Raw genomic sequence first — 14,754 nt, forward strand, 5'->3', positions numbered from 1 at the left:
GTTGTCTTCCTGTTTGTCTGTGTTTGGGGGAGGTCATGCATGGTGGCATCAAAAACACCAAGATAGAGTTCTTTTAATCGATCTTTTTTGCAGGTGTCGTAGAGACTATACAAGAAACTAAAATACATCACTTTCTTTTACCATTATGAGATATGCAGCAGTCTCCTACACACTTCAGATAGCTGGGGAGGAGCATGGGCAGCCACTTGATGGCGGTATTACTAACAAAGCCCTCTTATAATGAGACGTATTTTGAATTCAACCACATTTCTTTTGACGATAATTAATTAAACCCTGTCATCATCTACCTCTGTTAACAAATAGCACATGAAAGACTTTAAAGGCGTTTCCATCAGCAGTTTTATTTGTGGAAAATAGGTTGGACGTGCGGACTTTTGCAAGAATAAATTGGTGGGGAAATATTTTTGTGAGCGTAGCTTACAGGTAATTGTTCCATTCCGTCCCGGTGTCTGCTCAGGGTGTCTCTAAAGGGATTCCCCACCGCAGCGCTGTGTGGGCGCCGAGTTTCACAGAAATGAACGCCCGAGCGCTTAACATCTCCTCTTGAACTTCTCAGAGCCCGATAGGCTCCTCCCTTTTAACAAATTAAGATGTGATAACGTTGAAGAATTGGAACCCGAAAGCTTCAAAACAGATTTCAACGGTGGACCTGACATATTCAAAGGTAAGCCAGATCAGCGCATTTCATAAAGAAAATTCACACAATCTCTCTGTCTCGCTCTTTATATATTTTTTCACCATAAAAATACATGAAAATATTTAATATTCAGATGAGACCCCACAAGTTTCAGTCAGGTGAAAATGTCAGCATTTAACTACATGGGCAAAAACATGAACTAGTTTGTGTAATTTTGGCATTAAATTAGAGTTATAGCTCCTAAACAATACAGCATTTAAAAAACACCCCGCTACACACCTCTGTAAACCTAGGATTAAACTCTTGCAGATGAATCATAACACTTTCTTTCTTTTTAATTTATGCACGCGTCTCATATAAGTCACACTTCTCTGACAGAAAAAGGAAATTGTGCCAAACGTGATTGTTATATTTACTCACTTGAGCCAGATCACGTCCTTTACTTACGACGTGACTGCATGAGGAAATTATCTGCGAGCTTGAGCTCACTAACAGGGGAAATCTTTCATTAATAAAAAAAAAAGATAACTTTTCGGTTTAAAATTGCAACAAAAAATGTTGTAAGTGGTCGAATCGGCAAGTTAATAATATCAGATTTGGGGCGAGGACTAAAACTTGGAATCAAAAATAATAAATAAGCTAGAACGTTTACTGCGCCCACAGGTCTTATATGTGTCGAGTTTGATCTCATTTTTTCTCAGTTTGCACAGATGAACCTGGATGAAGACAGTGGCCACTCAGTCAGTTGCGGCAATGGCAAACTGAGACAGTGGCTCATCGATCAGATTGACAGCGGGAGATATCCTGGCCTGGTTTGGGAGAACGATGAAAAAACCATCTTTAGGATTCCGTGGAAGCATGCAGGAAAACAAGACTATAACAGAGAGGAGGATGCTGCACTCTTTAAGGTCAGACCATCCCATCTTTCTCCTCACAGTGCACCTAAAACATCTGACAATTGCAATTTGAATGCTTTGCATGAATTATTGCAGCAAAAAGTATGAGAAATGTAAGCTACTAAACATGTGCTATTTCATTCCAAACTCCTGACTTGCTTTGGCATGACTAAAGAGGAAGTTTAAAGAAAAATCTCTTCACTGATTAATGCAGGCATGGGCGATGTTCAAGGGAAAATATAAGGAAGGTGTAGATAAACCAGACCCCCCTACATGGAAAACCAGACTACGCTGTGCCCTTAATAAAAGCAATGACTTTGATGAAATAGTTGAAAGAAGCCAACTGGACATCTCTGAGCCATACAAAGTGTACAGAATCATTCCAGAGGGAGCCAAAAAAGGTAAGTATTACATATGGTTACATATTGTTCATGCAAAATACTCTAAAGCTGTATAGAATTACATGAAGCACCACTTTTAGCTACCCATGTAGGACATGTTACATGTAGCTTGGAGTAAAATAATTGCATTTGGATTCCTGTGCAAATAGTACAGGCTACAAGCATGCCATAGCCATACCATTGATTCACTTGCACATACAGAATACTGCCACATTTCACACAGCAACTTATATTGTTTATAGTCAATGGCATTTTTTTTTTTTACATACATATGCACCACTGCAGTTGTGATGAGGCAGGAAGCACAAAGGAAGCCAAAGCATGTACCAAAAAGGCCGTAGTGCTTTTTTTAGAGGGCTTCGGTTACTAAGTGCAGGGTGCACATAACACAACCAGACGACCTCCAGCCTTGCATAACTAAGTCTCTGCCATCATACAACGCTTTTTGTCACACCAGAGCAATTCTTGCTATCTGTACTAACACTTAATTCTCCAAATAAACAAGGTTCAGATGAACTCAATCATCTGTTGCACTAAGTTTGAAAATAACCCTGTCACTCAAATTAAAATAGCACAGCTTCACAAGTGTGCAAAACGTATTCACAGTTCAGCCCTGCCAAAATAAATTTGATTAGTGTGGTTTGTGACATATTGCACCTCACATATTTCGCAGTTTTTTACAACTGTGCAATAAAGCATTGTTGTTCTGAATCTTTCTTTTAACATTATTTCTCCTTTATTTTTATTGGTTATTTGGGAAACCATTTTTGTTTTTTTTGTTTTTTTACAGGAATGAAGATGACCAGTGTGGAGGAGATCCCAACACATGCAAATACCGTTAGCTATATTGCTCCATATACATCCCTGCACAATCAGGTCAGCAGATTTTGTGGCTGAGCCTAGCACATACACAGGAACGAAATGTTTCGGTTTAATGACATACTTTCTGAGTGACCACTCGTTTGATCTTTCAGGTACCTGGTTTTATGGTTTCTCAGGAGAGAAGGGACTGGAGAGATTACCACGCACCTCCAGAACAACAGCCTCTTCCACATCACCACGGGCCACTTCCAGAGCTGCAGTATAGTCAGTGCCACTATCCATCATCAATCAGTCGGGCCTGGCCTGGGTCACACTCAGAAAACGGTACGATGTTCATCTATACATGTTACGCTTTGCAGATATGACATTCAGAATGGGGTAGACTCTAAAACTGCATGTTTATTTAAAACGTATTGCATTTTTCACAAGTTTCAGTGATTTCTGTTCAAGACTGAATGATGTAAAAGATAAAGTATGAAGGGAACTTCCAATCATGTCTTTTTATTTTGTAATGTAATGCTTTTATCCAGTCGTAGTTGTAGTAGTTTAATTACTTTCACTTATATTTTAAGTGTATTGATATACCATTAATCAAAAGCAAATCTTAAATAACATGTAAACAACTATTTAGCTGCAGTATCTTCCTTACAAATTAAGATATATATTTGATGTTACCACCTGTAGGCAAACCTGGCTTTAAGAGTGATTATCCACAGTTCCACACTCATGCTACGGTGCGCTAGATGAGATACATTCTTCATACTTCCTTTGTTACAAATCAGAGTTCAAAATTAAGCTTCCTGCCCTTTTAAATTTTTGCATGCTCCCCTTCTAATCATTGCATGCATTTATTTTATTTCATTAATTCCATGCAGGTATTCAGCTCTCATTCCACACCTACTTTTCAGAGTCTCAACCGCCCATGTATGCAGTGGACCATAACAATGCCATAACAGGTAAAGAACTGTTTCAGGCCCATTTAAATAGATACTCTTACTAACTCATATGCTTGTTTCTAAATATTCACTAATATACACTATTTGTGTGGCTAGGTAAGAAACTACAAACACATTACGCATTTAGTATTTCCATTTTCTAAATCTCAGAGCATGAAACATGTCTATTTAAATAGACAAAAACTCAGGGTTGAGAATATTTGGGGAAAGGTTAGAAGGAAATGAGCAATACTCTATATGCGAAGATTGCGAAAATAAAGGTTTTATTTAAGCTTAACAATTTTCGGGGGCCACATTTTATCAAACAGTAAGGCTCAAATTTTTATGTTCCTGATGTATGCTTTCCTCTTTCCTTCAGATTTTAGCCTGCACGTGTCCCTATTCTACAGAGAGACTTTGGTAAAGGAAGTTACCACCACCAGCCAGCAAGGATGCCGGATCACTTCTTCCTCCTCTCCCTCCTCTTCCTCTCCTTCTTCTCCATGCCCAGAGGACAAGTTTCACAGTGGGGCAGAAGTCATTCTTTTCCCATTCCCATACCCTGAATCTCAGAGACAGGGTGCTGAGATGCTTCCTAACATACTAGACAAGGGAGTGCTTCTGTGGATGGCAGCCGATGGGCTGTATGCTAAGCGCCTGTGCCAAGGCAGAGTATATTGGGAAGGACCTCTGGCTCCATATATGGATAAACCCAACAAGTTGGAGAAGGAGCAGTCATGCAAACTGTTTGACACCCATCAATTCCTTATTGGTAAGTAATATCTGCTGTGCTACAGTGTTTCCATCTATAGTACACAAAAACGCCCATGAAAAGTGATGCAGTCCAATGCAATATTTCTGCTTTTGTGAAACTGTAAATGTTAACTTTCTGTTCTGTTTGTGGACCACAATGGTGAAAGTGCTCTTCAGGGCTTTTATTTAACTTAGGTCAGAAAATCTTTTCACTGATTAATGTCTTTTTTTTTTAAATAGGAAAAAAAAGTCTTTAGAATTTGCACAGAATACGTTAACCTTGAGTTTCATGATGAAAAAACATTTTCTATACTTATACACTGGTTGCCCACTGACAAATCCATTTAACAAACATATGCCCAGATCTGGGCTGTACAGCTGCTTTTAAATGCCAAATAGGTAAGGTTAAGTAAAAGGGTTACCATGTAAAATCCTAGGTTTCTCTATAGTTTAGGAGTTTGATCTATAATGAAGCAATATTACGGTTCTAAAATCTGAATTGTCAAAGTAATAAGTAACTAAACCTGCCTTATACTGTAGAATTTCCCCATAACTGTTGGCAATTTAGACGTAACGTATAGCACTAACTGACAGCCATTAAAATATAAGTGCTATAAATATGTACCAAAGTATATTAGTAAAATGTGTTATTTTTGAGAACTGGTCATTTTTCTTATTTAAAACTCATAGTTTGAGGTGTTTTTATTCCATTATGCTGAACTGTATTGCAAGCTTTTACAATATTTCTTGCAGGACAAAATGATTTCATGAGTTTCCATTCAATTAGCAATTCAGATCATACAGATTACACACACACTTGTTTTCAATAGACATTTGTGTCTATTTAAGCCAATATATCTTCTGCTCCGTTTGAATAATTAACATTGTGAATATAAACAGCTTCATTTACTTAAAGCATGTCGATGGCTTTTGATCATATTGATAATGGTTTTGATAATAGAGATAACAATGAAGAAGGTGGAGATAGCTGCAGGTGGTGTGTCTGGGTAAGTCCCTCTTAAGTCTTGAGGTAGCATAAAGAAGCCACTCACATTCTCAGCAGGGGGCCGAAGTATGTGGAGTCCCCACCCACCTCCTGTGGTCCACCACACTGCAAGATAATGCTTGGTGTGCCATTTTACGTTAAATTTGCGTCATCCTCATCAGTAGTTTCCAGAAAAGTCATCATGATTAAGGAAAATGTCACGTTAGTAAAAAGGGGGTTTTAATGTCTTTTTTAGTAGCCTGAAATCTAAACATGACATGGCCGAGCACATACTGGGTTTTGTGTTTATTACACCTCTTTTTTTTGTTATACTTTCTTACCCTGTTCTTTTTTCTAACAGAACTTCAAGATTTTGCCCATAATGGTCGTCATGTACCAAGACACCAGGTGGTGCTATGTTTTGGAGACGAATATCCTGACCCACAACGCCCTAGGAAGATGATCACAGCACAGGTACATAAAACTTGCTTAAAACTGTAAAACGTTACCCAATAAAACAAAAAACAAATCAAAAAGAACAATAACTGTAGGTGATAAAAACAGATTTTAAATTATCAATCAAAGTAGTCTGTATTAATATTAGAAAATGCATGTTTTCAGAAAACAAGAGATCTGAATACCATCCTAGCAGTATCGCTACATATTTGGTCAAAAACGTACTGACATTACACGTCTGACTTCCTCAAATCTTTTTTATTCCACAGAAATGTGCAAACAGCTTAAAAATGAAAGCATGAAAATCATTTAATGGCATCAATGTAGTTAAATAAGAGCCTCTACTGTGAGTGTGCCATTTATGATACTGGAGCTAAAGCTAAATTTCGCTTGCTTTCTTAGATTTTATTTGTAACTGAAAACTGTCTGTTTCTTGGAAGTTGCATGTTAGTTATACCATTAGATGTATAACTAAGGTCAGCAGCTTTCATTCGTCATTCGTAAAATAACAGAAAATGGCTTTTACTGGTGATTGATTAGCATGTTTTTACATGAGAGATGTACATTCATAACGGCCACTGGAGAGAGGGATGGATGATGAAAAGGCGATATTCCATTTAAAAATTAATATATAAAAAAAATTTAACAATTTCATAAGTCATTAATTTTGTTTTACAACAAATGGGCCCAATTTCCCATTATTTGTTTTTTTAAAAAAGAAAAAATGTCATTTTCTTTCAAGCTAGCTAGCTAGTTAGCTAACCAGACTGATATATTGTTTCGGCATTTTTAATATTAATTAGGGTTTATAGTCATGATTTTTGGGAGGGAAAAATCAGAAATAAAAGCCATGAAGTCTCCTTTTTCCACTGGTTGTTTTAGCAACAGTCTTTGCTTGTATAGGTACGTTAACATACATGTTTCATACACCGTCATGTTCTCCTTTTAGGTGGAGCCTTTGTTTGCCAGGAAACTCGTGTACTATTACCAGCAGAACAATGGTCACTACCTACGGAGCTATGAACACATCCAGGAACAAAACACCTCTCCTACAATTGACTATCCCCCTTCCCAGAGACCTCTGCAGCATATTCAGGAGTGACATGCATACAAAAACAAACACACACAAACACACACACACACACACACACAGACATATATACATAGATACACATGCACACAAATGTACAGGACTGTGAATGTAATGCTTCAACTTTTTATCATCGCTTGTGACTGCAGTCCTGTGTACAGTAAGCGGTAGAAACTGTCACGTTAGCTAGGGGTAGAGATGGGGAAGACCCTGTTTTGACTTGCACACCTATGCATCGTAGTCTTTGTGTCTGTGACTGTGGAGTAAGGTTTTTTTTTTTCAACAAATATTATTGTGACAGTGTGAAGGATGCGGTTTGTGGGTGGGGGGATGAGGAGAGCGGAGGGCAACTGAGACAGGAAGTACTAGCACAGGTGCACAGGAAGAATGGCCCCTAAGACAAACACTGATATGTTTAAGCGATAAAACAACATGAATGAATAGTCATTTAGTTAGTTATTTACAGGTAACAGCTGAAAATGTCATTCTTGGTCTTATGCAGTTAAGTGGCACTGAAGACAATAGCCAACTCTACTTCTTAGTGCAACGTATTTCTACACTCGACTACAATACTTGACATAGTAAATAACAGTTGCTAGATAGGGAAGTGAATCATAAGATAGTGTAGTCCAATGTATTTCCCAAATTCGTAGTTTTATTGATAGAGCTGGAAGAAAGTGAGAGAAAATTATAATACAGATGCACAAAAAGCTTTGAACACTGGTTCTCAATCTCAATCTGGTTCTCACGCAACCCCCCTGCAAGATGTTGCAAGATAATCTAAGGGGTCAAAAGCTCATTACTGATATTAGAGTTTCTATATAATTATTTTTTTTTAAGTTTCAAAACAGCCTTTTTGTAACAATGGACGCTGTCTTCTTTTTCAAGCTATCAAAACATCACTTGAACGCTTGAACGCTCTATTGAAACGTAGAGAGATACAGCATTCTGTATTACGGGGCTTACAAACCATGCTGTTGTCCATATGCTGTTCTACTGCTGGTCATGATTAGCGCTGAACTAAGTGAACTGACGGAAGCTGACTGGAAAATCACACTCATCCCGTAAGTTGTAGGGAAACTATACCTGTTCCTCTTGACCTGAAACTAGTGGCCTAATAAGTAGGAAGGAAAACTACCTTTGTGGTCCAAGTGCCGGTTTACACAGAGAGGAGTTCTCTGTTTCCCATGCCTGAGGGTAGATTCTGACACACAAGGTAGCCAACGAGTGATATTCATGACACGAGATGGCACTTTGTGAATCGCTGGGCAGCATAAGATGAATAATGCCAAAATGAGTCGAGTGGAATTCCTCATGCTGCTGAAGCCCTAGAGGTTCATGCTGAAGGATGAGGGAGAAAGTTTTTGTTATGTTTTTCTTCTGCGATCCAGAGTTTCAATCTCTGCATTTAGTTCCTTCACACTTAAACCACATTACTTTCACAACGGCTTCAAACGTCTGACCAAAATGTTTTTGTTTTTTTCAAGAATCTTGAATAATTTTCCCTCTTAAAGATCGATCTCCTGAAACTGCCCGATTGTCCACTGCATGAAATTTTGTTTCACATTACTTCACAGTCAGAAATGTCACATAATCAGAATCAGACGGCCTAATGTACAACGTGCCGTTGTGTGTGTGAAGAAGCACATGTGTCCATGTGTGTAGGTGGGTACGTGTGTGTCACACAGTTGCAGAATTACTCTTATCTGGAAGTGACATTTATGGACTCAGGATAAAACATGTGACTCCCCCACCTACAGCATCAGTGACTCAAACACAGACACACACCCTTTTCGCGTCACAGGTTACAGTTACAGTAAAAGCAAACTACAGATAAAACCACACGATTTTCTTTAATTATTATTGTAAACATTTTTTTTTATTAAAAAAGGATAAGAATCAGATATTAACATGGAGATTATTTTAATATAAAACTGCCATGAGAACAAATTTATTTTGGAATAAACTTTTTAACTACTCATGTGTACTGTGCTTGTTTCATGTTTGAGCTCCCCACATTTGCAGAAAAAGGGTGGATGAATAAAAGTCACATTTGGTTAGAAAAACAAAAAAAGAAAGAAAAGAAAAACACATTCACACATTTGCCATGGTGTTTCCCCCTTTGCAGGAAGCCACATAATTTGTAGTCAGGCTTCAGTTTTTCCGCCTTTATGAGCCGTTACTCCAAGTGACATTGTCTAAACTCGCAGCTTGAAGCTCTGGAGCTGACAGTTTAGTCAGCTAATGCACAAGACATTGTTTAAAAGACTTTATAGAGGAAAATGAAACCACATGCTGCACATCAGCTGCAACACTTTCTCCAAAAGAGAGTGATTCTGTTTGTTCCGTCTTGACTCAGTGACTAGACGAATCTGACTGTGCTAATAATGCAATATGAGCACGATATACACAAACTAATACTTGATATTTTAACCTCAAAAATTACATTGCAAAATACATCACAGCAATCACTGTAACACTGTTGTGAATTTATCCGTGATACATGTGTGTATCTGAAATCCATTGATTCTGTTATTCAGATTGACAGAATTTTGGCTGCGTCTCAACGTCTGGGGTTTATTTATTAATTTATGTGAAAAAAGACATGATTTAGTCAAGACAAATAAATAGGTCAGCTCCCATTAAAAGTTAACAATGTTTTGCTGACATCTGCTGGTTGGTGCAGGTTCAGTTAAAAAAAAAGCTATTGGTTTATTCTCATTAACTAGTGTCAGAATAGTCAAAAGATAACATCAGCAAATAAACTGTAAGAATAAAATTTGATCTCACTCCATTACTATGTAACTTTTCAACACCTGTCAAACTGCAGACATGAGGCTACTCAGTTGCTGTAGTCAGAACACACACACACACACACACATGCTCTATCTATCTATCTATCTATCTATCTGTGTGTGTGTGTGTGTGTCTGTGTGTGTTTTGGCTAAAAAAATTTTCTTTAGTCTGAAATTCTGAGATTTTTTTCAAAAATACATATTTTAAAAAATGTATTTACTTTTGTAAACATGCTACAATTTTTTTAAACTCTCAAAACTGTTCTAGGTCAATTTTTACCTTTATATATTAAGACTGATTTTAGATCAGCTACATGTGGGTCAAATCAAGGAAAATTATAAAATGTAAAATTGTATTTTTTATGGAACAGTGGTGACAGATATTGACACCGTTTGGCTGTTTGAAGGATTGCGGGCGAATCTCAAAACAGTGAAATAATAACAATCATCATATATGGGGAACGTAAGGAAAAGAGAATATTCAGAAATCAGAGGGTGTCTAGAGACGTGGTGCCTTGACACAGACAGTGTTGAAATATGTTGGTTCAGTGGTTATTGTTCTTACCTCACAGCAAGAAAGTCCCCGCTTCAAATCTCAGGGCCCCCCCATGTAGAGCAAGCATATTCTCCCTGGGCCTGCATGTGTTTCAGTTTTTCTGGCTTTGTGCAGCAGGTAGGTTAATCACAGTGGGGGATTGTACACTGCCTATCGATATGAGGTAGATAAAGTGCTTGAAATGTACAGCTGAAGCTTGACTTTTAGTTAAAAACATTTTGAGTGGACAGAAGATCTAGAAATGTGCTTTATGAATGCAATCATGTTAATCAAGTAACCTAAAATTCAGCTCAAATTCAGAATCAGATCCAGACAAAATCAGAAGAGTGGTTGTAAGACTGTAAATGTGCCTTAACTGCCATTTCAGTCAGTGTGGGAAACACATGTACAAGCCCCACACAGTCCCACAAATCCCACACAGTCCCACCACCACTGCTTTAAAAGTACAGACTAGTTTGGAATAAGCAAGTTTTGTGGTCTGTTAATTAATTTGTGAATTAATATTGATAATTATAGTAATTAATAATATATTGGTTTTTTTTTATGATATAGCAGTGTTTAACCCGGTGGTTAGTGGTGAGACATCGGTTGTATAATAAACCCCAGTTCCAGACCCAGAATGTTCAGTCAAATCTATTTAAATCATTATGTCTGTTATATATTTATATCAGGTAAAACAGGGCGGATGTTTTTCTCCAAAAACAAATACTATTATGAGGTCATTCTTGGGGTGATACTGTGAAGTCGTGAGATATAAGCGTGTAAGGGTTAAACAGCCGTTGCAAGCCGACAACCAGGTGATGTTGGCAGCAAATACTTTGATAAATTGTTGACAGATTATTACACTTTTTATCATGGAACAACTCAAGAAAGAAAAGCTGTGTTAGGGGAGCATTATATAGCTATTAGTTACTATTACCATGCCATTTATTTTTCTTTGTGTTATGATTATTATAGCATATTATAGTTAAAATAATTTTTGCATCTGAGCTACAGAGGGCATGGGAATTGGCACTCAATAAAATCTGTATCAGTGCAATTAATCAGTTTGAATTGTTTTCAGATGCCTGTGTTTATGTGAGTCGCTTCAGACAACGCACTTGACCCAATATATTATGATGGCAGGAAAGCAATAACAGTTGTCGGATAAGGAGCAGCAAAGTAATGGAAAACAATCATCTGATGACTTCAGACAGATAAGTGTGGATAAGCAGAACAATGTGGCGCATCTGGCGGTGATGCAAAGACTGTGCTGTCTATTTAGTTTGGCTGGCAACTTACAAAGGCTTTGGATACAAAGGATGTCATACTAAAATGTCACTAGACAAAGTAGGAAATGCTGCAGTTTCAACGTAATCTCCGGAGGCACAGAATAAACAGAAAAGCTGAAGGTTTTCAAGCTGAAACAAAGCAGGGGCTTCCAAAATGATTGGGCACTGAAGATGATGTAGTAAAATACATGACCAGCAGGGAGTGATATATCATTGGTTGTCTAATTGCTGTCTGCATAGAGCTATAGGACCTGAGACTGTTATAATGCGCATGCATTTGTATGCAGGATTATTAATTTTCTGTACACGTTTTCAAAAGTGTCTAATGCCTCACTATATTTAGATTAATTAATGAATCCTGCTGTCTGGATTTGATGCCAACTTGTAAAACAAACTACTGATGTTCAGGCACTTATATTTTCTTGCTCTCTGAGCAGAGACTCTTTGTTTTATGTGTCAAGTGACAAACAGGTCCACTGCTGACAGAGAGACAGAGGTGGTCAGAGTGACAGCTCCTGTAGGCCTTATTGCGTGAGAGTGAGCCAGGCTGTTCTCAGACTCTGTGTGGTCTGGGTGTGTGGTCTCCAGCTGACAGGCAGGGAGCAGGACGGGAGAGCCCTGTAGAGTTTCTATCTGTGTGCATTTGTGTGTGTGCGCTCATATGTTTACACTATCCAGAGTCAGGACCAGCCTCTCTGTAGCCATGGATTGAGTAGAAAGCTGGGCCTTCCACCACTTCGAAGTCCTGGTCTGAAAGATAAACACACACTGCCACCACTTTGACATGGCTCATCTAAGGATTTTTTTTTCTGTGTGTATACTTATGGGGCCTAAGAAACCTTTAAGTTAGCAGGTCTGTAGTATACATGCATGCATTTTTCAGAACAACATACGCACTTATAAGTGATGCCCACATGCTTGCTCTCATTTATGCTCAGCCTGTAGAAGTACGACATCAGTTTCCGAGCATGAGGGTTGATTTTACATGTGGTATTTACAAGAAAAGTCATTAAAACTGCCTTTTTTCCTCTATTTGTTCCCTGTTTTTAACATTCAGAGAAGTATAGGATCCCGCTTTGTTTTTAATAAAAACAAATCAATGCTGTCATGCTTTTCTTCTCATGAATGTTATTTTTAAATGTAGAGGACAAAACAAATAAGTCTGATTTTATTGATCACGAGATGGAATTTCGTAGGCATTGTAAAACCTCTACACACACATGCACATAGCGTAGTCAACCACTGGGCTACTCTACAGCTCTATGCGCCTCTCCCACAGAGATCTCAGGGGAACGCTTTGTAATGCAGCACCACTGAGAACGCGCCATGAAAATATAAATACAACCTCGCCGCATTTCACCCATGTAAATAAACAAGGCCACCCAAATTTCCAATTAGTGCTTGTGTTGAAGGCAGGAAATGGGGTAGACAAGAGGAGACCACACCTCCTTTTTCTAGCCTCCACTCCCGATATGAATCCAGGTCCAGGTCCAGGTCAGAGACACGGGGCAGTGGCAGAATGGACGCCTCTGGAAACACAAAATTCAACCTTCCACTTAAGTCTGTTTTTTTCACATCCTCCTCACCCTCTGTTGTACTCCTTTTCCCATTATCGCTTAAGGGTGGGACTCACTTAAGCATCCACAAAATTCAGATATGGGATGGGATTTGACACTCATGCCTGTAAAATTGCCTTAATTTTGGTAATACGGAAGATTACTTGGTTCACATGTCTTCACCTTGCAAACATTTGATGAACTTCATATTGAACAGCCAAACTTTGCGCCCGCTTACCTTATCAATCCCATCATGGTTATGAGGTGATTCCTATCTGGCTTAAATGAGGCATTCTCACTGTTTTCTACAGCTTCTTGGAAGAGCAAGGCACAGTTATTACGCAGCTGAGCCCCAAGACCACCCAGGAGATGTGGTCCACTTGTGAAAGGCAGATGCAGGGTCCTTATTGTGATAAGAAAATCAGGCCTTTTCTAAGGAGGGATAGTCCTTTGGTAGTGTGGAGATCTGCTTGATAACTCAAATTATCAGTCAGCAAACATCATGGGGCCTATTAGCTAACATAAGCACATGTTAGTGTAATTACCCCAGAGAGTCAAAGAGCTGTGTCATGAAAGTCACTTTCACTCCAGATACCCTTTTGGATAGAACATCAACTCCAAATAAGCACAAATATGCAATGTGTATAGATTGATCATAACTAAACCTGTAAATAGAAAAGGTCAATGTGATGACAAACATCTTCAATACAATATGAACCCTGTAAAAAATATTGCTAATAGAATAATGTTGTAAAATATGTTATTAATGCAATTATAATAATGCAGGTTATATGGCAGCAATAAAAGAATTTCTGAATCTCCACAGGTTGTAAAGCACATCACATTGTTTCTTAATGACTATAATTCAGTCGGAATGGGCAGAGCTCAATTAGGGAGTCTGAGAAAATTGTGCCGAGGTTTCAAATTTTTCTGTATCCATGCAAAGGAGTAAAAAATACTCAGTCTCGCTTGGATGGCATCAACAGAGACACTCTAAAAGTCAGTCGTTGGAGCAGATCCTTCAGCGTCCATCATCCATTGTTCGGTGTTTATGTTTGATTGGTCTGTGACTGCAGTGTCTCTTCCCTCACAGGCTCCCAAACAGCCACACAGGAAACAGGCAGTATAAACACGGTGCTCAGCAGATCCTCTCTTGCCTTGACTCCGAGCTGCAGAACCACAATGTAAACACATGGAGACACTGGCTAGTCATTTTGAAAATGTCTGTAAAACTAGGAGCCATCACTCAAGCAGAAGTTTTACCAGTGCCTCGTGAGAGTAACAGATTTCAGAAAATTATCCGGAGACAGTGTTTCTTCTTTTTGTGTCAGTGAAATGCAGCAGGCACTTCTCCGAAACAGCGTGCCGTGGATTTGACTGATTTCTCTTGTATTTTCTAATGAGGCAGAACAAAAGACTAAAACCACTGAAGTACTCGTGTTCTGTGTGGCTATACTTCCATGCACTAAGCCAAATGCTAAATGAAAAATGGACTGGTGCTTATATTGTGCCTTTCTACTCAATTTCAGGACTCAAAGCATAAATTGAAAGCATGAACACCTAAAAGTTATTTTCTGACA

At 38.4% G+C, this 14,754-nt stretch overlaps 1 protein-coding gene across 2 annotated transcripts; it reads left to right on the top strand.

The window, feature by feature from the left end:
- The first annotated feature begins 567 nt into the window (after window positions 1–567).
- On the top strand, window positions 568–8,988 carry irf4a (interferon regulatory factor 4a). 2 transcript variants are annotated; one of them, XM_031737791.2, is made up of 9 exons: window positions 568–685; window positions 1,360–1,566; window positions 1,769–1,955; window positions 2,746–2,831; window positions 2,930–3,101; window positions 3,653–3,733; window positions 4,092–4,484; window positions 5,812–5,924; window positions 6,856–8,988. In XM_031737791.2, the coding sequence occupies exons 2-9, from the start codon at window positions 1,369–1,371 to the stop codon at window positions 7,006–7,008; spliced, it is 1,383 nt and encodes a 460-aa protein (XP_031593651.1). In that variant the 5' UTR covers window positions 568–685; window positions 1,360–1,368; the 3' UTR covers window positions 7,009–8,988. The 2 variants fall into 2 exon arrangements, with proteins under 2 accessions (XP_031593651.1, XP_031593653.1); XM_031737793.2 differs by having other exon boundaries at window positions 3,686–3,733.
- Window positions 8,989–14,754: the final 5,766 nt, after the last annotated feature.

The sequence above is a fragment of the Oreochromis aureus genome, linkage group 18 (assembly GCF_013358895.1).
Source record: "Oreochromis aureus strain Israel breed Guangdong linkage group 18, ZZ_aureus, whole genome shotgun sequence".
Lineage (NCBI taxonomy): Eukaryota > Metazoa > Chordata > Actinopteri > Cichliformes > Cichlidae > Oreochromis > Oreochromis aureus.